The 23,581-nt window shown below is 45.3% G+C and overlaps 1 protein-coding gene across 2 annotated transcripts in view; it reads left to right on the top strand.

The window, feature by feature from the left end:
- Window positions 1-3,494: 3,494 nt before the first annotated feature.
- adamts17 (ADAM metallopeptidase with thrombospondin type 1 motif, 17) overlaps window positions 3,495-23,581 on the top strand; it is a 77,030-nt gene continuing 56,943 nt past the window's right edge. For both annotated transcript variants that reach the window (XM_035525689.1, XM_035525697.1), the window contains exons 1-6: window positions 3,495-3,597; window positions 4,321-4,664; window positions 9,082-9,247; window positions 16,293-16,465; window positions 18,152-18,235; window positions 19,321-19,478. In XM_035525689.1, coding sequence (XP_035381582.1) covers window positions 3,525-3,597; window positions 4,321-4,664; window positions 9,082-9,247; window positions 16,293-16,465; window positions 18,152-18,235; window positions 19,321-19,478 — 998 coding nt within the window. In that variant the 5' untranslated portion in view covers window positions 3,495-3,524. The remainder of the gene's footprint in view (window positions 3,598-4,320; window positions 4,665-9,081; window positions 9,248-16,292; window positions 16,466-18,151; window positions 18,236-19,320; window positions 19,479-23,581) is intronic.

A 23,581-nucleotide genomic window follows, 5' to 3' on the forward strand; every position in this document is an offset into this window, starting at 1 on the left:
CTGGCCACAGTCGCTGCTCCTCGTCATCCACTGGGGCCTCTTCTTTCGCCGGCAGCCTTCGGTTCCCGTGTGTTTCCCGTTAGTGCGCTTCACGAGAAGGAGGCACTCTGTGCTCCCCAGCCAGATGAAATCGTGTTGCAGGGTTTTTTCTTTGCCAGATCACTATATAGAAAACACTTCAGCACGGTCCCTGCCCCTCTGAGGTCCTGCTCTTGTACTGCCTGGTATACTTCTGCAAAATGCATTACGTTGACATGGAGGCCATCCGTTCCTAGGTTCTCTAGAAGTTATGATCTCCTATTGCAGCTCTGTATTTTGGACACGTTTTAATTCATGTTGAGACATGAGAGACTGTGTCAGAAAGCAGAAACGAATAAAAACAGTAATTTTATAGTTATTTTATCTAACCACTACACTTTTTGGCTTTTGCTTGTGATGTTTAAATGTATTACATCTTTTAAGCACTACAAATGTTCTCTGACATTTGCTTACCTGTTCAGAAAAAAAAGATGTCATTGAAGGTAATGTAATTTTGACTGTAAAGTATTTTGTTTTAATAAAAAAAAAACCTATTATATGATTATATGAAAGATGACATATCTTGGCCATTTTCAGTGATTAAAGTTAAAATACTGATCATGCAAGGTTTTATGTACGCTTATGTAAGGTTAAGAGAAATAAATGTCATGCAAAGAGGAAACCAAGTCATGATTAAGATTAAATTAAGTGGTTGTGATTAATAACCCTGGACAACAAATCTTTGACTTGACTTTTTTTTAATCTCACAAACTAAAATTGGGGGACCTTTGTAATACTTTTCATGCTGAATTCATATCTGTTTTTAGAATTTTTCTATCAGGTATGTTTTTTAAGTGATAGAGCAATCAGATTTTGCTATAAGTATACAGTATATTACTTATTCACAAATAAGGCTCTGATTACATGCAAAATATGCAAACTTGTACAGATCTATGATCCTTGCATATATATGGCCTCAGCAACACCCCTCTTCAGTCTCCAGTAGTAGTCTGCCAACATAGACACAGGAAAAAAGGTTTTGCTAATCAGTGTAATCATGCAATGAACTGCATCTATCAGCCTCTAGGGGGAGCAGCTCACCACAGTAACAAATTAAGGTTAGAAAGACTGCTCTTCTCGGTTAGTGTCTCTGAGTTCATGCCTCAATAATGTTTGTGTCGATGCCTGTTTCCAAGAGTTTGCTCTAGGCTTCTTCCCACAGAACAGCTGGTGGAGAACCTACATGAAGCATGGCTTTCCCTGGGACCTGATCGAATACTGGGGGAGTCCGTGGGCTGGGTACTGGCTAGCCATCGTCCAGGACCCAGACGGCCCAAACAGCGTCTTCTACATAGCGGCCACATGAGTTGGATCGAGGCTGATTTCACCCACCACACAGAGCTTGCTGCTACATGGCAGCAAGCTGTAAAGCCGAAGTCTTTGGCGTTTGTCATTAGCAGTGTCTTGGAGCGTACGCGAACCCTTTTTTCTCCCGATAAGCGCAAGCTTGTTTTGAGACGCTTCTTAAGATTGAATGGTTGAGCCCAAGGATGTGGTGGGATGTTTTGGTTTTACGAACCTTATTTGAGTGTGTAACTCACGCCTCTGATTTACTGCGTTATATACTTCATCTATCAACTTCAGCACCAGTAGTCTCAGACTGCACATTTCTGCTAGGCTGTTCCTTTAAGCTGTTCCAGTGGTCAGCAGAGTCATACTAGCTGCTTTACTGGCCGCCGGAAAAAAACAAAAAACCAAACCAAACAAAACAACAACAACAACAACAAAACTTCTGGGCAGCTGTGCCAAATGAAGAAATGAGAAATCAAAGTGCTTGACAGAACTAATCCCCACTCTAAAAAACTCAATTCACTGACAAGGGCTTTGCTCTTTGGACGTTTCTTGTCTGAACAAGTAGTTTTCCCATTCAAGTTCTACACAACTGTGAAAATGACATAACTTGTTTGTGTTGGACCCACCAAGTAAGTCTTCTGATCGAAAATATGGATGATGCTGTCATTCTCAAATTAATTTCTAATGCCATAGTGTGTAGGAGTCATACAAAAGAAGTCTTAGTAAGTAACTGCTGTTCGTAACCACAAGACTTAAAGGAGCAATAAGTCATTTTTATCACCAAAATGTAGCAAATAATAATAATGAAAGTTATTATTTATTATTTTTTAACTTGTTTCTATAAGGTGTAGCTTATATGTGATGAAGAATCAAAATATTTTGTAGTCCTCAAATTAATCTGTTTATGCTCCATAGAGCTTGTCCCCAACATGGAGGCAGTCATGTTTAAAATAGAGTTAGTACGAAATCTGTGAAATATCCAGGCTACTAGATGCCAGTATAATGGCTGTTTCATAACAATAAGAATAATTGGAAGAATGACACAATGCTCCTTTAACTTTAGCCTTTTAAACTTTAGCCTTCCCCGGTTACTCTTATCTTCATGCTCACGTACAGGCCACGGATTGTGGTGCTCAAGGTGAACACGGTGAGGGTTCATGCACCCCAGCTAAGAGATCATGTGGTCAAGGCCAAAACTGACCTGGTGATGGGTCATTGATTGTTCTATGACAAAATGCCTTAATATTTTAGACTTCTCTCTCTTTTTTGGGGGGGGTTTGGGTTTTTTTGGCAACCGCCTTGTCAGCCCAGACACATTTTTGTGCTGCCTCTATTCTCCCACATCCGGCTGAGGTCAAGGTAGGCTTTGGTAATTAGCTGGTGTGTTGAATCAGGTGAAAGGGAGCGAGGAAACCATTAAACTGTGAGTCCTCCCAGACTATGACTGAGAAGCACTGATTTTTTTTCCCCCCAGAACATGAGCATATCATAATAACACAGTCATCAGATGTAATAAAGAATGACTGTGTTATGAAGAATTACCTACAGCCTTTCAGATTCACTCATTTTATCAGTTTTCATGGAGGGCAAACACCTTCAAATAACAACACTGTCATTTATTGCGTTATATCCTCATCTTACATTTACTCTAATTGTAGTGTGTACAAATTAGTACACACTAGTTGTAATTAGTTGCACAAATTAGTTGCACTGTATCAAAGTTAACTTTGTGATGACCTGACAAATATTCTAAAGTCAATTAATAGCAAAATAAAAATAACAGTATGGTAAAGTTTGGACGGTAAAATTGGACTTGGCATGTGGTTTGCAGTACACGTTTATCATGTGGATTAAGGCTAAACTCCCATCTGATTTCACTATCTACATTTCCAACAGCATGGAAACCACGTGTACGGTTGCGACCCACTCCTAAGATAGACGGTGCAAGCGTCAAATTACATCGCAGGGATCTGTTTTTTGTAAAACTCGGGGACAAATCCGGTTACAGGAGGGGCTGCGCCGGCGGCAGTGGGAGGGTATTTCGACTCAAGTTCAGTTTGCTCTCTGTAGCGCTTAATTTCCCAAACTTTCAGTGACTTCGCTTCAGTTCGTTCTTGCTTCGCTGGCGCGTACTTCGCCCACATAAAGCAGTGATGCATTACTACGGTGCTCTACCGCTTCTCCTGCAATTCTTTCTCTTTTGCATCGGACAAAATGCAATATCAGGTAAGACTGTAATAACACCTGCGTTGCTGTCTAACTATGCTTATACCAATCTGGAATACTGCATACAATGCCATAACACTCCTTTGACTGTAACGACGCCTTGTCATGACTTTCCTGTAAAGTTCATTCGTGCTAAAGGACTTTCTGCAGCCTCCGCGAAAAGCAGTTTTAAAGTTTCGACATCAAGCCATTTGTAACTCACATACCATTTCAATAATAATAAACAATATAATAATCTATAAAATGTATATAAGGATCAGAGTGCTTATTTGAGAATGAAATAACTTTAGCGCCCGGCTTAATTCGCATGTCTAATTATGTTTTCACTGCGCGTTTGGATTGTTTGAAACGTTTACGGGACGCTGTAAACTCATTTTGTCCGCTCTGTCCACTTCCATGAAAGAACTCTGCACTCCTCTCTTAATACGTCTAACTTTACCGCCGCAGGTTCCACTTTTCACTGCCCCCGAGACCGTTCAGCTAAACATCACCGTTTAACGCCAAATTCTCAGATTTACTCCTTACTACTTATTCCAAAAGTGAATACTTTCCCCTCACTACATTTAGTTATATTTGCAATTACACTTGCTTTTACAACAGTAACCTACTTTCCTCTGATGCTAATTACTCTCATCAGTTATTACAGTTTTCTTATAGTGTTGTGATTGGATTTTCCAAAAGATTGTTGTCCCAAACTGCAGTGCTCCGTTTCCTCCACCCTAGCACACTCTGTAGTGTACGAGACGGACGTGGTAGTGCCCTGGGTGCTGCAGCATGAGCAGGTGCACCAGCTGTCAGAAGCGTCCGGGTGGAGCTCGGCCCGCAGGCGACGCTCCGGACGTCAGCAGGACCGCCTGCTCCTGTCGCTCCCGGCGTTTGGCCGTGAACTTCTCCTGGAGTTGCAGAGGGATGAGGCTTTCCTAGCTGTGGGCTTCGTGGTTGAGGAGAGGAGCCATGAACGGAGCTTCCAGCATGAGCCGGCTTTTAAGGGACGGCCCTGCTTCTATTCCGGAAGTGTTCTCAATCACACGGACTCAATTGCCTCGCTGGACACTTGCGGAGGACTGGTGAGTGAGTGTTTCGCTCTGCGAGCGTTCAACTGCAGCCTGTAGCGTGCTTTGCAGCGACTGCTGGCGCATTTCTGACACTGATTGGAAAAGTACTTTGAGTTTCTGGCGAGCGGCCTTGGGTTTTGGTTGGACTCCCTTGCAGCGAGTATTTGGGTTGCACGCATTTCGTCTTTGGTCATTGCTTACATTGTCTCAGATCACGGCTGCTTTTGGGTTTGCATATACTGTATATTGGCATGTCTGCAAGACTTTGCCAGTAGAGGCGTGTGATTGGCTGGATTCTGAGCATGGGCCGTGTGTTTACACGTAGCGTGGGAGACGACTCCCTGGATCGGGTCCAGCTCCGGTCACTCCCGCGGCTCCTCGCGGAGTGACAACCGACCTATCAGCAGGCTGAATGGAATGAGAAGCTCTGTTGTGGAGAGTTGTCAGGCTGCTTATGATTGGGCCAAAGGGTCACACTTTAGTGCCCTGCCCCCCCACACCACTTTGGCAGAGAAGGGAGCTGTTTGTTTGTGTGCGCACATGCACTGGGCTGCTGTCCCATGCATGTTTGTGGAATAATAGTGCAAGTGTGGTTACTGAATATCGCGTTGAACCCATAGGAATGACATTTGAGCTGAACGGTGTTTCATTATTTCAACACTGCCACTGTGCATGGTTCGAATTCTGCAGTGTGTGCACTTGTATGTGTGTGTGTGTGTGTGTGTGTGTGTGTGTGTGTGTGTTTGCATGCGCACATGCACTTGTGCATGCAACAGTTGCCTGTGTGCCTGGACTGCTTTAGGATTTCTGATTCTATGTTTTGACTCCCTTTTGCTTAGCCCACTAACCTCTGCTCTGTGAACCATATTGGGTCATCACAATCCAATTCGTTCTCAGTCACGCAGCCCTGACTAATTACAAATAAACAGTGCTGTTTTGATACATTTCAGGGTGTCAGACGTTTCTACCATTTTTTCCTCCCCTTATAAGCTACACTTAGGCCACAGCTATGTGGAAAATGAGGTCATCCTCACCATGAACGTTCCAGTCGCATGTGGAATTGGACCAGGCCGAACTTCTCCGACACCTCCGGGCAGGCTGACAGGGAGCAGATGCGAAAGCGAGACGCCTGCCCTCCCCCACTCCACCCCGATCAGCTGGGGATCAGCTGGGATGTTTTGACTAGCCTCGGCTCATGATTTCCAGCGACTCCGGGCCCCTTTGATTGGACCAGGAGTGCTCCCTGCGCTGATGCAGATCTGATCTGATAGGCTGTGTGCAGACAGCAAAAAAATGTGGCTCAGCAGTGATGCAACCGGCAATGCTAGCAATTGTGTTAGCACTAGAGCTAATAAGCTGAAAGGAGTCAGTGGCATGTTGTTAAGATGTTTTGTTTTTTTTTTTTCTTCCTTTTTGTTAGTATTTTGTCCTTTTTCTTGGCTGTCCTTCCAGGTAAACAATCCTCAGTCTCATGGCTGGGTGACAATATTGTGCAGTTTCTGTTCTCAGGAAAGACACTAATCGCAGCCCTGTAATTTGACTATGGTTTAAGATGGGAATTTACCACATATGGGTTGCTTTCTGACATGAGCTTATAATAATCAACTTGTGATCTCTGCTGTTTATTTCCTTTTTGGGGTGAGCACATATTATTTTCCTAGGCACTCAGATTTTGAATTCTCACAGCATCCACTAATAAAGCAAATCATGCCACAAGTAGCTTTATCACATTGTGATAGTATTATTTTGTTAGCTGAATTACATTCATGTAGATCTGAATTTAGGCCTAAAGAAAAACAAGCAGTGATGGGGATGTGAAGGCTCACAGATCTCCAGAATTCTGTGCCACATGTAAATTAATTTTGTGTGGTGTATTTTCAATAGTTGTTTCTTCCATGACTCGGCCCCAGAGGGCCAGCCCTGACGTTCTGTTGGGTACATATGATGATGTAACTGTGAAAAAAACTTTATCTGAATTAGCTTGTGGGAACTGGCCCCTTTGATCTTTCACACTTTTAAATAGCATTTTCATGCTTGGCTTTTCATTACCGATGTGCCTGGTGGTCAAATTGTCGGTCACGTGACTCATCAAAAGCATCGGGACATGAAGTGAGTTGCATTACGCAACCTTATGTAAAATGTCCGTATACAATAGACGCTGACAAATGTAGATCTTCCCTTCTCATGGTCATGCATTTAAATTCCATACTTGTTGTTAAGATCCAGAGATTAGACTGATCTTAGCCTACAAATAGCTTTGAGCTTGTCCTGTTACCACTCCATTAGCTAACTTAATAATGACTTGCTAAGAGATGAATTCACAACAGGTTATTTGGGCTGGTAGTTGAAAAGAATACAGCCTGGTAATGTTTTATCTAAATATATGGTTTTATTAAAATTGTTTAACTAAATATAATATTATAATACAATAATATATAACAGATAGTTACGACCTCACAATCTGATTAGTTGAGAAGCCTTCTAATGTGCTGATATTCATGATAACAGCACAGAATTTTCACACCAAGAACGTGTCACCCTGCTGACATGTTGCTAAGTAGCCGCTAGCTTTATGCGCCCAACCCTCAGCTGTTTTGTGCATGCATAAAAGGGAAAATGAGCACAGTGGGTGACTTTAATAAGATAACATTTGACCCACAGCCTGTTTGGAGTGTGTCTGCAGGCGCATATCAATTTCTACCATCACTTAGGAAACTTTTAGACTGTTGTGACTGCAGAAATATTACATACACCGAGGCCACCAGCAAAGTGAGTTGGGCTGTTTGAGGCCAATGCACTAACCCAAGATTAACGTATATAGAAATATTAATATCCTTATTAAATAGAACAACCCTAACAAATAAATACATTCTCTCTATTATTACATTTAATTTTTTGCTTTTTATCTTTTTTCCTTTCATCTTGGCTAATTTTCATTTTCATTTCAAACTATTGTTACTTGGTAGTCCTACAACCATATACCTTGTCCTGTGTCATGCGGGCAATTATTACTGCAACATAGCCACAAGTTATTTGCTTTGGAGGCTATTTCATCAGAAGGAATTAATATAATTGCCATATATGTCAATTAACAAAACATTTTGGGTTTATTTTCTTTATTTAATAGAAATGATGTATAAAAGCAAGAGAACACACAAGGTCATGTCCTATCGCGAATAACATCATGGCTATTTGGGCACAGGCATAAGCCGAAAGCAAGTGCTTGTAGATTGTCGTGGTATGATGTTATTTGAAAAACACATTCTTTATATCATAATATTGTGATGTACTCGCGATAACACATGCCACTTGCTGTTCTATTCCTTATGCAATTATTCAAACCAATAATTCACAATTTTTTCTACTTGTGATGTTAAGATTGAGAGGGGTAGATGGCTTCACTCATGTCATTTTCAACCACTCATCGCCCCCCAAACCCCGACTCTCACCCAGACCACCCCAGTCCAGCCAGACCGTCCGCTGCCTTTAGGCTGCACTGTGGGGTTTGCCTGGACGTGCTGCAGATGAAAGAGTGTGCTTCACCAACTTCTGCCGCTTCACTCCCCGGCGGTGCTCCTGTCTGTCCTCATCCCTCTCCTGCTCTAGTCCCTCCTCCTTCTGCCCCTCATGCCCGCCTCCGGCCTTCAGTTGAAGGGCACCATTTTGACTGCATGGAGGTTCGTGCCAAAAGACGGTCTTCAGCCAGAGCAGGCCTGTCTTTGGTGCCGCTGGGAACTTGCTTTGTTAAAATGAGGCATGGCAGTCGCTCAAGCTGGGATAGACAAGCCCACCATGAGTTGGGGCGCCATCCTAGGGGAGCGATTGATAAATGGATCTCGATTCTCTGGCAAAAGAGATGTATTGCGATGCATCGAGATGCACAGACTCCTGGGAACCCTTTCATATGCGATTGCCAGTGTGACAGTATGCTGTGATTAATTTTTTAGCTAACAGCCAGTGTGTGTATTCACTCTTTACACTAAACGAACAGGGCTGCCTGGGTAGAAAAGCATTTATCACATTCAAGAGAAATTATGCATACTAGCATAATAGATGCCAACGAGCTTTTTGTTGTATGTACAAATGTTTTTGTTGTATGTGTCAACTTTCATTAATGTAGATTACGCCTAAATTGCGCTTCCTTTCGAGACTAGTTTTTACTTTTGTACAATATGTGTCTGTGTAAGAAAAAAACCTAAGGGTCTTCGTTATTTTCAAAAGTGAATGGACCGACTCTCCTCCTTCTCTAAGCGTATGACCTGCAGTTGTGATTTTGTGAATAGAAAGCACACAACCAGGTGGCTTTGTAGCCACAAGGTCGCATCATCTTATAATAGTGCATGCGGGCACTGCTGCTTCGGGCGCTGCCTACCTTCTAACCTCATGTCTGTCTCACGTCTGTCTCACATCTGTCTCATGTCTGTTTCAGAGGGGCCTCGTGCGGTACGGAGAAGAGACGCTGTTCATCGAGCCAGTGGATCATGTGGCGGACTCCTTCTCTGGCTTGGCACACAAGGTGTTCAGACAAAAGCGCTCCTCCGAGGAAACATCTCGGTCCAGAGGCAGTGATCCCAAGTACTGCCGGATCATCCGAGGTGAGCTGTACGCTTTCAGATGCCGTTGAGACTTACGTGGTTTCATTAGTTTAGTCGTGACCCTTTACACGCCTTTTCTAACAAAGAATAGGCAGCCAATTAGAAACTGTCCCTCTTGACTGCAAACTGATGAAGCCGCCGGCATTTATTTGCAACCACCGATCCCAGCAAAGCACAGTATAATTGAAAAACCATTAGAGCACCATACCATGCACTGTATTTCATTCTACTTATTACAGCCAGAGAGACTCACAGGATCACTTAGACTGTGCTCTCTATTCATGATGAGTTACATGCAAGGAATCTGCTATGATAATGGCGACGCTCGGTTTTGCGCCTGTGCCTACCTCCCTACTTCCGTCGAGGAGCGCTTTTGGCCATCGGCTTCATACATCACGCGGTTTCATAGCAACATTTACCCCCCCACACGCCGCTAAGAGACGCAGAGGCGAGAGAAGGTGCAGCTGTTTCGGTTTTCAACGCGCACTTGTCTCCCCAGTCAATGTCGATAAACTCCTGCCGGGATCTGCTTCCACGCTGCGGAAGTGCTGACGGAGAGCGCGATCGAATTCCTTCGCCGTGCTTTTTTGCGTTAATAACGCCGCGCATATTTTCCAGCTCCGTGGGCGCTTCTTTGACGAGATGTAAGATTTTTCTTACCGAAAAACCGCAGCTTTAAGAACTGGCTCTCCTCTCCGTCACGGAGGCCAAAAGCTCCTGGCGTCTGTTCGCGCTCATATTTAGGGGCAGGAGGTTTTGTCTGAGCACAGTGCATTATTACAGTTGTAGTTTACTCTTTCTCCCACTCGTCGACATGGAAATGATCGTAATTAGCCTTAAACATTCAGCTTGGTGAGTCCGTACGCATAGGGCTATAGTCTTATCTGCCAACTTAAACAGCACAGCTGGATTTTCCAATCTCATACTATCACGGTTTGTGGGTATATTGAACTTGTGTGGAGTTTCGGGTCCAGCATTCTTCCTCGTTTGTTTGGGCGTTGTTGTAGTTTAATTCCCAGCTGCATGACACAGGATGAATATTACATAACCTTCTCTTAAGGGGGAAAGACCACCAGAATTTTGACAACCTGCATAAATAAATTCATTCCATATGTCCATATTTGGGTCTGAAACTTACTCTCAAAAATGAGAAACGGGGAGGGGGGAGATGACAAAGACAGAAAAACAAAGAAAGAAGGAAAGAAAAACGCGCCTGTGGTGTGTGTGGGGTTCCCTACACGGTCGTGTTTAGGGGGGGGGGATGCGCGCAGGGTGTGAGGGGACGTGCGTGTGGGGTTCCGTACGGGCCGTGTTTGGGGGGGGGGATGCGGGCAGGGTGTGAGGGGACATGCGTGTGGGGTTCCGTATGTTCCGTGTTTGGGGGGGTGTGTGCGCAGGGTGTGAGGGGACGTGCGTGTGGGGTTCCGTACGGGCCGTGTTTGGGGGGGGGGGGTGTGCGCAGGGTGTGAGGGGACGTGCGTGTGGGGTTCCGTATGGGCCGTGTTTACGGGGCGGGTGTGTGTGTGCGCAGGGTGTGAGGGGACCTGCGTGTGGGGTTCCGTACGGGCCGTGTTTACGGGGCGGGTGTGTGTGCGCGCAGGGTGTGGGGTTCCGTATGGGCCGTGTTTACGACGGGGGTGTGTGTGCGCTGGGTGTGAGGGCACGTGTGTGTGTACAGGCGTGTCTATGCTGCTGAAGTGAGCTCCAGGTGCGCCAGGTGCTTTAGCCATTCGGCTCCTCCGAGCACCTGGCGTCTGTTGAGCGGGCGATCGGGCCAGTGGAGAGGCACAGGGTGCCAGATTCGGAGAGAAAATTCTTTCCTCTGCATTCACGTCTGTCCCGGGCTGTTTCAAGACCATGCCGGAGAGCCCCCCTCCCCCCACCCGTATCTCTCTGTCTGCCTGTCTTTCTCTATCTTTTCTTTGTTTCGATTGCTCACACTCTCTGTCTGTCTTTGTCTTGCCATCGTGTTGAAAAGTTGAGAGAGAACCGTATGCCTAAAAACCTCCTCACTCTCGCCATCAAACCACACTGTCCCTGGAGAAAAATACTCAGAGACAGACTTTATATTCATTAAACTCCATGTCCTCAATGCGTTAGAGCTTTCCCCTTTGCTGTGTGTATACACACACAAACACACACACACACACACACACAGTCTGGATGTGCAAGGACGGATCATGTTACAGAGTTGGAGTGTTAAACACAACAGAAGGAGCAAGGTTGGCCACGGATCTTGCTGTCTCCTGTCACACCCTGTCCCATCTGGGCCAGTGAAATACAGCCCTGCTGACGTGCCCCCGGGCCAGTGCACCATCACACGTAGCGACCTATGAAAAAATGACCTGCTCACCAAGCCTTCGCCGCTCCAGCCCTGAACTGGGAAGCCAAAAGTTGCATGTCAATCCCAGCTGATCGTGAGTGGAGGAGACGGGACGTTCCATGCGGAGGACTAACGGCCAGGGCGGGTGGGGAGACGTTGAGCGGGATCGGAGAGCAGTAGAAAGGGGCGTGGGAGAAAGAGGGTCAGCGGACGTGGGAGGAACAGCAGAGGAAGGAGTGGATCTAGCCTGCGTCTCACCGCATTGGCAGCTCGTGAGGCCACTCCGGACTACACGCCCGGGGCGGGTCTTATCGGTTTATGACATCTCGAGGCTCCTGGGCTGAAACTCACTGTGCTGCTCTTGCAAAGGTGGCTGAGAAGAAGTGGCAAACCAGGGGTAAAGCCTTGAGGAAGTTGGGGAAAGTATGACTTCGCCTGAGCCCGAAGGAGGAGATGTTGCAGAGAGTGGACATGAGAGGACAAGCTCGGAGGTCCACAGGGAGCAGGAGTTAAGCAGAATGGAGTGGAACGCAGGATAGAGATGGAGAAAGGAGCCCTGGAAAGTAGGAAGCAGTGGTGAGACGAGGGGACTGGTTCGGGGGGGTTCGGGGGGGGTTGTCCCGTGTTTAGAAGCTGGCCGCTGGAAACAGAAGGTGGTTGCGCCATGAAGCAGAGAGAAAAGGTGGAAGCAGTTCAAGGCTTTTGGCTGTATACTTCCCCCATTCCATTTCCACTGGGAGACACTTGGCTTTATTGTCGCTGCAGCGTTTCGGATTGACACGGAGAAACCCTCGCTCAGTTGCTGCTGTCGGCGAGCAGGGCCGGCGTTTGTGCTGCGGCCCGAGTGCCGGTCTGCGCCACGCTTTGTGACTAGAATCACTATGAGCTGTGGTCTGCCTCGGAACCCTGCGGAATCCTAAAAATGTTGGAACTTCTCTCAGACTCCAAGAACTCTCGAACAACTTCCAGCACCACGCCGCATTCCCCTTCTCACTATGACTCAATGCTACTCTTCACGCCACTTGGATGTTTTGTTTTCCAGCCCAAAGGTTTCTTGGCCTTGACCCACACACACTCACACACACACAGGCATACATTACAGAAGCTAAAACTGGTTTGTGGTATAGGGCGTGTGCCTCACCTCCCAGTCTATAGACACCTGCCAGCCAACTCTATTTCAGTTCTACTTCTCTCCACTGGGCTTGTGGCATCCACAAAAGACTACAGGCAAAATTTGCCATCAGGTTGTCTGTTGTACATCCAGCAACAAATACAAATCCTCCAGGTGTTTTAAGACTTATAGGTAGCATATAAGTAACAGTTTCTTTAATAGTGATTCTTACTAGAATTATTAGCCAGAGAGAAATACAATGCAGCTCATAGTACTTTCACCTACACTGAATTCAAAGAAGAAAAAAATGCAAAAGTCAGTTTGTTCCACTGGACACACCCAGTGAAACAGCCTCTTTCCCACTCATTAGAGCTTGGCTGATATTGTGTTATTTTTTTGTCTGATAACTTCCGCTGGTCACACCTGACCTCCACTTCTCAGTCTGTGCAGGCCCCATGAAAATCATGCTGGGAGGGACTTTGAGTTTGGATTTTTCTTCTTGCCAACAACACCCAAGTCTTCTGATTGATAAAGACAGGCTACAAAATAGCAATGTGATGCATGTCTATTGTCACAACACCTGAAGTATTGTGTTGGTATTAGGGAAACATTAAGGGAACAGTACCAAAGTTGTTTAGGCTACGTTCACACAGCAGGTAAGAGTGATTTACATCGGATCTTTTTCTTCCGATGCGACACAGACGTGCTATCTGGGCGGCAGCACGAAAAGCAAAAAACGCAACGAAACTCACATTTTCAGTTCCGAATTTGGCACACTTTCATATGCAGTACTGAAATCCGAAGTGTGTCAGTGCAGAAGCCAGATCGAGATTTGTGCAGCTTTCGCACCAGTGCAGCTCTACATTTGCCATAATTCAGTGCTGTCAGGAAGGGAAGAACCCACAACTCCTGGATCCGACTTTACATGCGGATATTCCACTCCAGAGAGGACCCTGCTGTAAGTCCACAGAGACGCATCATTAACATTTTGGCCATCCTCGCTCTACTGCTAATTTGTTTCCTAATTTGTAGCCGTCTTCCACTGCAGATTAGTACGATCGTTAACTTTAGGCTAGAGGCTGTTAGTGTTGACTCCTTTTTAACTGTTGACTTTTGGATGAGTGTGCCACGTGAAGCACTGTTCTTTTGCTCGTACGTGTTTTATGTTCAGACTGATGTCGGATACAGGTCACATTAAAAAGTGATATTGTGAACAGTCTAAAAACAACTACAAAAAAAATCTAATTGGTCAGAAAATCAGATTTGGCCTGCTTCTCCCTGCTGGGTGAACGTAGAAATAGTTGCGAATCCTCACTAGTCAGTGCACTTCCCCAGAAGAAGCACTGACGACAGCAAACAGCTTCTTTAGTAAAGTGGGTTTCTGACTAATGCTTTGAGGTATATTAAGCTCTTCAACCACATGCTGGTGGGTAGGTAGAAGTGGACTTACCCATTGTTAAGATGGAATATATGCGCGCATATCCAGGGCCTTGTACAAGTGGAACCTTGGTTTTATGGCCACAGCCTCTTTGAGTAGAAGAATTGTTTGCAAACCATAGTGCTCAACAGCGTCCGGCTTTATAGATTGCACGCTTCAGATCTACCATAAGTGGTGTTTAAGTGCGCTCTTTCACTTTCCCTCCTTTGAGTTGTCAGAAAGCTTTGACTTGTGGGACATTCCCACAGCGGTGTTGCTCTTGAGAAATATTTTAGTGTAGCTAGCCATATGCACAGATGTACTCACATTTACACAACCGTACAAGCAATTTGTCCTTATTTTCCCCACAGAGTACTCCACAGATCTAGCAGCCCCGTTTAAAGCCCAAAGAACCATTTCTGTTCTTGGCTTGGAGCAGCTCTAGTGCACAGTTTAGGGAGCAGTCTCTTCAACCTTGAGGCCTGGTTCCCGTACATATATATATATATATATATATATATATATATATATGTGTGTATATATACGCACAGTGGCCATGTAGTTGGGCTAGTTGTGGTTACAAAAACCTGGATTTGAATTCCAGGGCCAAGATACAGTACCAGCTGATGTCATGTTCAACCACAGTGTTTATAGGGCCTAGTGTCGGATGAGTGACGAGGAGCACCAAACATTCAAGGTCTTCACAAACTTTAATGTCATTACTTTTAGTGACTTTAGTGATATATCCCAAGGTGCTGTTAAAGGTTACTTGCTGACAAATATATTCATTAAAGAAACATTCCAAATATATTTCCTCACGCATGATGATTCAGCTCAGCGTATGCTTATCGTCTCAACACAGGTTAACTTTGTCACCCTTGAGAGTTACTGAGAGAGTTGTTGAAATGAGGCACAGACTGTTACAACATGACCACTTTTGTGGGTCTGTGACAGATGACTTTTACAGCTGCCTGAGGGGGATGACCCGGTCCATATTATCTTGTCATGTCACTGTAGCCAGTTTTATTACCCCAAGTGACTTCATTTATTTTTACAACAGATATGCCTTGGCAGTGCCCACTAAAGTGAGGAGTCTGTCCCTGTTTCACGGCAGCATGTCTCATCATGTAAGATTTAAAACACATAACCAGCATATCCTTCATCATTTTGAGATGTCATTGTTTTTGGCACTGAGAGTCCAGGCACAGGACTGTGTCATGGTTCTGGGGCTTCGATACGCACGTAGAAATCAGCTCCCACTGAACGTCATCCTTTAACCTGGGGGTCCTTCGAAACAAAGAGATCTTTCATTAGTGTATTTATGTATGCTGACAAACAAACAAACACAAACAGACTGCAGATGGCTTCAAGGCTTCGGACAAACGCTCTGCCGATAAGCAGCCAGTCTGCAGGCTTTCAGCTGTCAGCCACGGCGCTTTCTGTCCCCTCTCCAGTGGGCCTGGGCCATCGACAAACTATTGTGTGCCACACAGCCAGTAACAAACAAACAGAAAGCTTTATTCATTTCCACACTATAGCAGGAACAGATGGATTGGAAATGACAACCTCTGAAAATCCCATTCATCGACCGAGGCTTGATCATCACTGTAACACTGCTTTGGTAGCACTTTTAAGGTTTATCTTGGAGCCTTTATTTCAAAAACAGAAGAGCTGTTGTGTCTGGAAAAATTTACGCCCCCCTCAGAACATTCTGACTTGGTTCTCCTGGGCAGGGTTGCAGCAGAGCTATTACATCTGCTCCACGGAGGCCTAATTGGTCACATGGGCAGAGCGTGCGGGGACATCTCGGACACGACTGGAGCTGCTCAAAAACAAAGCGAGCCAACGTTTGGGAGTCAGTTACTAGAGAGTTAGTTACTTGAGAGTCAGTTACTAGAAACTTCAGCTATACGTTCTGCTGTGAGCAGCCATTAAGGGCTCTGCCTTTATTCCCATCGTGTCTGACATGCCGATTCAGGTTCAGTGTGTGTGTGTGTGTGTGTGTGTGTGTGTGTGTACTGCATGTACCATGTGTACTGTATGTTCAAAGATGTGCTATATGCATGAACGTATATGGATGTCAGTCTGCTATAGAGCTTAAAGCCCATCGTGTGTGTGTGTGTGTGTGTGTGCATGTCTGTGTGTCTGTGTATGTGCGTGTGTGTTCCCGCACGTGTGTGTGTGTGTTTGGTAGGGAAGCGGAAGGAAAGGAGGGCTAACGTGATGGAGGAGGCTCGTGGGAAGAGGAACGCCATCCGTCTGAGTGGCGAATACACTGCAGAGACTGTGGTGGTGGCAGATGCAGACATGGTGCAGTACCACGGGGCAGAGGCGGCCCAGCGCTTCCTTCTCACTGTCATGAACATGGTAGGTCTCACACACACACACACACACACACACACACACACACACACACCCCTAAGATGATATAATGCCTCAACGCTGCAAAATATATCAAAAGACATGAAGAACAGATTCTTTTCAAGGATGCTCATGCATGAACTATTTTTCATGGAAATATTATTTTTCACTTCCTTGAAAGAGGATGTGACCTTCTGTGACCTTACCTTTGATCTGTTTCATTTTCTTGAGGCCTTAAAATACTATGGAATTTACTTTGACTGCCATGAAGATTTTGATTGGCGGTGCTTGTGATCATCCTTGCAATGTTCTTTAAGAAAATAATACTGCCTGAGGAGGAAATATGAAGTTTGGATTCAGATTAGTAGCTTGAGTAAAGCAATTGGACTTTTATGGGGTGTTCCAAAATTAGCTTTAGGTGTGTCATATGTCCAGTTTAATTTGTTTGGAAGAGCAATAGTAATAAATACAATACAGAATTTTGGCACAATTTAGTTACTCTTTAGTTACTCTGAGGAAGAAACCATAGGCAAGTCTTTTTCCACAGAGATTTTTTTCCCCTAATGTCTGCTGGATCTGGCGTGTGTGTGTCTGAAATGATTCACATTGCTCTAGATTACCTAGCTGTTGTATGAAAGTTAAATTGTCCACACCCAGTGAGATCTGTAAATGCTGAATTGTGTTTCTCTATTCTCCAAAAAAAGGAATATATTTACATTTACAAACGAACTCAAATGATGAAATCTTCTAAGCTAATTCAAAGAGTTCTGATGGGAGCGTCTTAAAAAGTGACTTTTTTTTTCCCACAATAAGTTGTTGTTCTGCCAGTAACGGCCAGAGAGGACAGAGCGCCCCGACTGGTGTGGGCCTTGTTGCGAGGTCTGGGCTGTACGAGGCAGGGCGTGTTTGATGTGAGCTCAGACCTCGCCTCATCCTCCTGCAGCTCCTTCCGGACTGTGGAAGTGTAGTGAGGACACCGCTGTGGAAAATATTCCTGTCTCGTGTAAATACAGTGATGTGAAGTGGTTCCTCGAGGTCGTTCCTTCCAGATGTTGATTCCGTCCACTCCCTGTGCTACTTAAATCGTCTCATAAATGTCACAGAAACAGCTGTCTCTCTTATATCCAGTGTTTGTTCCACAAAAGGTTTTTGTAGTGTGGAACTCCCAGCTTAACACCCTTTCCGTCGCTGTTTGGAATGTAAAGTAAAAACAAACTTTTCTCTTTTGTTCTCTTCTGTTCTTGTTTTTTTGACTGCCTGCAACATTCGCTCTCCCTGTCTTTCCTGTCTGTATGTCTGTCTCTCCCTGTCTTTCTTTCCTGTGTCTGTCTGTCTCTCCCTGTCTTTCTTTCTTGTCTGTCTGTCTCTCCCTGTCTTTCCTGTCTGTCTGTCTGTCTGTCTCTCCCTGTCTTTCTTTCCTGTGTCTGTTTGTCTCTCCCTGTCTTTCTTTCTTGTCTGTCTGTCTGTCTCTCCCTGTCTGTCTGTCTGTCTGTCTCTCCCTCTCTTTCCTGTCTGTCTGTCTGTCTGTCTGTCTCTCCCTGTCTTTCCTGTCTGTCTGTCTGTCTCTCCCTGTCTTTCTTTCCTGTCTGTCTGTCTGCCTCTCCATGTCTTTCTTTCCTGTCTGTCTGTCTGTCTCTCCCTGTCTTTCTTTCCTGTCTGTCTGTCTGTCTCTCCCTGTCTTTCATGATGCAGGTGTATAATATGTTTCAGCACCAGAGTCTGGGTGTACAGTTGAACATTCGGGTCACCAAATTGGTCCTCCTGCACTCCCGCCCAGTAAGTCTGACCTACATGACCCCTGCTGACAGGCTTGACCCTTGTGGCCCCGAAAGGTGCTAAATCTCCCCAAGACTGAGCCTTCTGGCCCCTCTCCTTTTCTCCTTTTATTCCTGTCCTCAGGGCCTGTGATATTATCGGGGTGTATGTGTGTGTGTGTGTGTGTGTGTGTGTGTATGTGTGTATATTTAACCCATGCTTGTCCCCAATCACAATTTATTACTGCTTTCCACTCAGAAAATCCTAAAACATTGGCATGCTGTTGCTCTAATCCTATTAAAATTGGCATGAAGTTGCTCTAAAGACCAGAAGGTTACAGACTGTGGATGCTTGATCATCAGTTTTAAGTGTCATTGACAATAATGACAATGAGCTGTTGGTTATCTACAGACAAGCACCTACCTGGCTGTGTCTGAACTGAAATCAATCAGACTGAAAAGAGCATAAAGAATGTGAAGGGGAAAAATAGGGCTTTAAAGTAGTACATTTAGCACATGGAAAGCACTGAACAGTGTCAACCACATGCTCTGTTCATCCATGCCCTGAGCTCTACCACGTCCTGCGTCTTTGTTCCTGTGACTTTCAAGGTACCATTTTTTTTTGTTGACCGTGTGACTCTTTGTTTATGTTTATCACATCTCACCCGTGTTCCGAGATCCACTTTACTCTCCCCAGGCAATCGGCTAAACATATAGAAGCCCTAAATTTTCATATAGATGAAAATTTCTTGACTCTGATTGCTTGCTCCACCATGAGTTGCCTTGACCTACTACAACTAGCAAATGACTTGCTCGCAAACCCTTCATAGACATATGGCCAAATAAGAAGTGAAAGGTCTGGTTTTCATTTAGGAAACTACTTCACCAAAGTATATCAGCACTGCTGTTAGCTAAAAAGCAGTGCTGTTAGCAGTTTCTAGCATTATGGGATTAAAATTGTACTATATGGTGCTCATGGGCTTTCATTCCTTGAAGGAATAAAAAGTTTTGCGATGCAGGCTAGTGGGATCTGCAGGGCGCCCCCAGCTCTGGGGCGGGCGGGACAGGGAGGGGAGGAATAAACCCACTGTCGGCTGGCCTCTTCAGGAGAAGCTGAAGATGAGTCACCACGGTGAGAAGGCACTGGAGAGCTTCTGCCACTGGCAGCATGAGGAGTACGGAGGGGCGCGTTACCTGGGCAACAACCACGTTCCCGGAGGCAAAGACGACCCGCGGCCAATGGACATCGCCGTTCTCGTCACAAGGTGTGCCGCCTTCCCGTGTGCCTCGTCTTCCTGGGGGATGTTTGTGTTTTTGTTCTTCTTTTTGTCTGCTCTCCGCCACTATCAGCGATTTCTGTGTTTGTTGTTTCAACTCGACATTTGCTCATTTTCTCCAACTTGTTCTCTCACTTTGTCTCGTTACTTCACCTCTTTGATGTTCACCATCTGTCAGCACGCTCATGCTTTTTGGGGATTAGAGCTTTTTTTCCCCCCTCCCATCTTATTGATTAAGCCGTAACATAATTTAGACCCTTCAGTTCCTGAGCCATTGATGGGCCATAATGACGCATTCATTTACCAGTCCATCAACGAGGCAGGTTTGCTCCAAATCTTCCTTCTTCACCACGCTAACCGATTGCCCTTGGCAACCAAACAGACTCGCGCTCCCTCTTTTGGATCAGGTCTTATTACCTCGCTATGATTTTCAGGGCTCAAAAAAAAAAAAGGGAAAAAAGAAAAAAAAAGATTAAGAAAAAAAGGAGCCCTTTTGTTAGGAATGGCACGCTCACGTTAGCCTGTCAGATGCTATCCATCTTCCTGGGCCTGAGGAGAAGGCAGGGAGTCACACAGAGAGCCTTTTTGTTTTCACCTCTGCCAGGTTAAATTCTATCCTCCTCACCCGCCGCGAGGCCCTCCGCTCAGAGTACGCAGCTCGCGGGACCAACTTCTGCCCGGACGGCAGCGCCAAGACGGCCCGTGGCGGCAGGAGCGCGTCACAGGCAAATTACAGCGTGTCGAGGTGCTCTCTGGTTCCCCCTTCCCCCGCCCACCACCGCACCGCCTCCGTCTTGCTCCGCATGAGTATTTAACAGTAGGGCTACTGCTGCAGTTCTTTGCACTCTGTAGCCTTTGGTGGAAAAAATAAAAATAAAAACCTCGTGACTCATCCGTGAGAGACAGAGCAGGCCGACCCAATAACCCCATTTGCCACTCAGCACAAGATTACAGGACTTTAAATAACAACTTCGTGATGGGGCAGAGCAAATTGTACCACTTCAACGATGGAACTAATTTTCCCTCCATCTCTAATTCCCTCAGCAATGTTTGTCATTTGAAAATTATAATTGATTTATGCAGTTCAAACGTACACAGGGGCACACCTACGCTAATTTACCTAAATTTCTGCCTGAGCAGCAAAAACACAAACAGTAGTGTTAGTCTGCGTGAGATCAGAAGAACTACAGGCGCCTTGTAATTTAGCAAGCTCGGTCTTTTAGTCTGAAGGGCTGAGTAATTGCTGAAATGGTATGTGTAGTTGCAGTACACAGAACCAGAACACAATAGACAAACAAAAAATGACCAGAGCATAAAAAAGGGGGGAGAAAAGAAGTAACACCCCCCCAAAAAATGTATTTATTTATTCAAGCAAGTCAAAATATGGTTTTCAGCAGGACGAAGTTTGATTTGTGGTTGAAAGCGCATCCTTTGTTAGCCTTCTATATGCTGCCACTCTCACTCTGTTAGCCCCAGATAGCTGCCATTTCGTGACAGCTCAGACCGCCATCGTGCAAGCCTTGTCACATTCACTGGATAGGACCTTGGAGCTAATGGGATTTAGCGTCGCTACGCTAGCCCTCCCCAGCCTCGGTGGTGGGCTACACGCGAGCTATCTCAACTGCCAGCTGTGTGTCAGATCCATTTATTCTGTTATGGAACACAGGCAGGAAATCAGAAGGGGTTTGGACTGTTGATGGCAAAGAGACAGCTGAATTGTTTTTCCCGATAGTTCCATGGGAGTGTGTAGACGTTTAAAACTGCAGTAGTTAGCATAATCCAAAAAAACCCTAAACTGCTTTAAAGGTAACAGTACGCCACCATTTCTTATATGATCAGCATACACTGGACTGAATGGTGCCTCAACCATGCCTCTTAAAGAGATAGTTTGGAGAAAAATAAAATGTATATATATATATATATATATATTTTTTTTTTACTTACCCCAGAAGAACCAGTGAATGCTTCATAGAGCGGGTCTCCCATATGGAGGCGGCCATGTTTAAAATACATTTAGTACAGAATCTTTGAAACTTCCAGGCCACTAAGTGTCAATACGATGGCTGTTTCATAACATGAATAAGAATATTTGGAGAACTGTCTCATTGTTCCTTTAAAATCCATTGTGTGTAAAGGGGGAGCGCATCAAATTTATTGAAGTATCTGGAGACACACAGGATACACTTGAAAGCAGAGGGACACACCGTATTCGACAGCTCGTATGACTGCCATGTCAAGCGCATCAGCAGGCTGTGTGTGCACCCCTGGCCCAGACGATGAGAAGACAGACATATATTGTGAGCATATATATTGCTCACTTTCAAAAGTTCAAAGTTGCCTTTGAAAAAAAACTGCATTCTATAATATCATTGACCTTTTTTTAAAAGAGACTACTAGTTCAGGAAGCGTTTAGACACCAGCATTTTAGCACCAGTATCGGAAAATGATAACGATACCCAGCCCCACATGAGTGTAGCTTTGCCCTGAAATGTGCTGGGTATAAAAAAGATTTTATGGGTACATTTGTTAAGCCTATCAGCATTGAACAGTACAAGACGTATCAGCAGCATGGTTTAAAATATGTTTGTAATGTCATTGTTTTCTGTTTATTTTTATTAAAAAGCATTCGTTTTGTTTCTCGAAATGTCAGTTGTGTCATGTTTATGACCTCAGCATCATGTGACAAAACATAAGCACAAACATTAGGAGCATAAATGTTTCACTGTTTTTACAAATACAAAAACAAATTATATAAAATGTTCTTTAAAATATTTTCAGAATACACTTTCAACAAGTGCTGGGGAGAAAATCAACCATTTTAGAACATGGTGGAGAGATGTCCCCAGCCTAAATTCCGACCATGACTGTCATTGATATTCCTGTATGTATGGAATTCCCACATATAAAAATTAGGTGAATGTATGCTGACTGATTTATATTGTGAATTTTGGAAAAAACCCCTTTTAACACAAGGTTGTTGGTTTTACTTCACCTCGTGATGCATGCAACTGTACGTCCAGACGAATCCTCGGGTCTTATCATAACTATTCCTCTTGCCAGTGCCAGTCAGCTGCCCCTGTTCCCAAACCAGCAGTGGTGGAAATTAGAAACTGCAGACAACCCCTCAGTCCGCCCCCAAAGGGAGCTCCCCGGCCCTTGATCACCTGTTAGTCATTGTTCGAGCTGAAAATAAGGTCCTGGTCGAGTCAAATTACAGGTTTGGAGGCTGCTGCCTTCCATGCTTCCAGTAGGACCCTGCCAAGGAGAATTAGGAGGGGAAGTAGCTCAGGTGGACTTGGCCCTGCTGTGCCTGAGCCGGTGGATCGGCAGCTGCTGGTGGCCTCGGGCCCGCCGGTCACGGCGTTCACAAGCTGCCGCATTTTTCCGACCAACGTTGACCTTTACGGGATGAGCCATTAACAGTGTTTTGGTAACCATGGCAGAAAGGAGGAAGGCGGAAGCTGCGCATTAGACCGGCACGTCCTGGGTGCAGCTCTCGGGTTGCAGACAAAGTAAACAGCAGCTTCTCATATCGTCTTGGACGTGAAATCTGTTGCTCTTGGTCAAGGAGAAGGAGATGTGCTGTCTGGTACTGATGTTGTAACTCAAAGTGATGCAGCCTTTGGATCTGTTTGAAAGTTGCTTAACAGATGAACACGGTTGGATTGGGAGAGACTGACGGGGCATTAGCCTTCTTTGCAAGTGAGGTTGGATGCTATCCAGACCTCAGCTGGGCTTTGGCTTATGTCCCAGTGGAGGTGCCTCTCTATCGCTTGCACTCTCTCTCTCTCCTGCTCTCTCTCTTCCTCTCTCTCTCTTTGTCTCTCTGTCTGTTTCTGTGTCTGCATCTCTTCCTGAAGCACCCTGGCCATGTTCGTGTGCCGTGGTCCAGTCACGGTCATGTCTCGTCTCCAGCATGCTGACATGCTGCTGTTAACACCTTGCTCAGCTCCAGGACGGGATCAGCGGGGGCTGGGGGTCGTGTGAAAACGCCACCTCCTGTAGCGTCTGCCATTTCATAGCTGACGTCTCCGTTTGTTGTAAGGCATTTCAAGCTCAGATGTGTCACTAACATTCACCTTTACCCCAGT

This window comes from Electrophorus electricus, chromosome 1 (genome assembly GCF_013358815.1).
Source record: "Electrophorus electricus isolate fEleEle1 chromosome 1, fEleEle1.pri, whole genome shotgun sequence".
Classification (NCBI taxonomy): Eukaryota; Metazoa; Chordata; class Actinopteri; order Gymnotiformes; family Gymnotidae; genus Electrophorus; species Electrophorus electricus.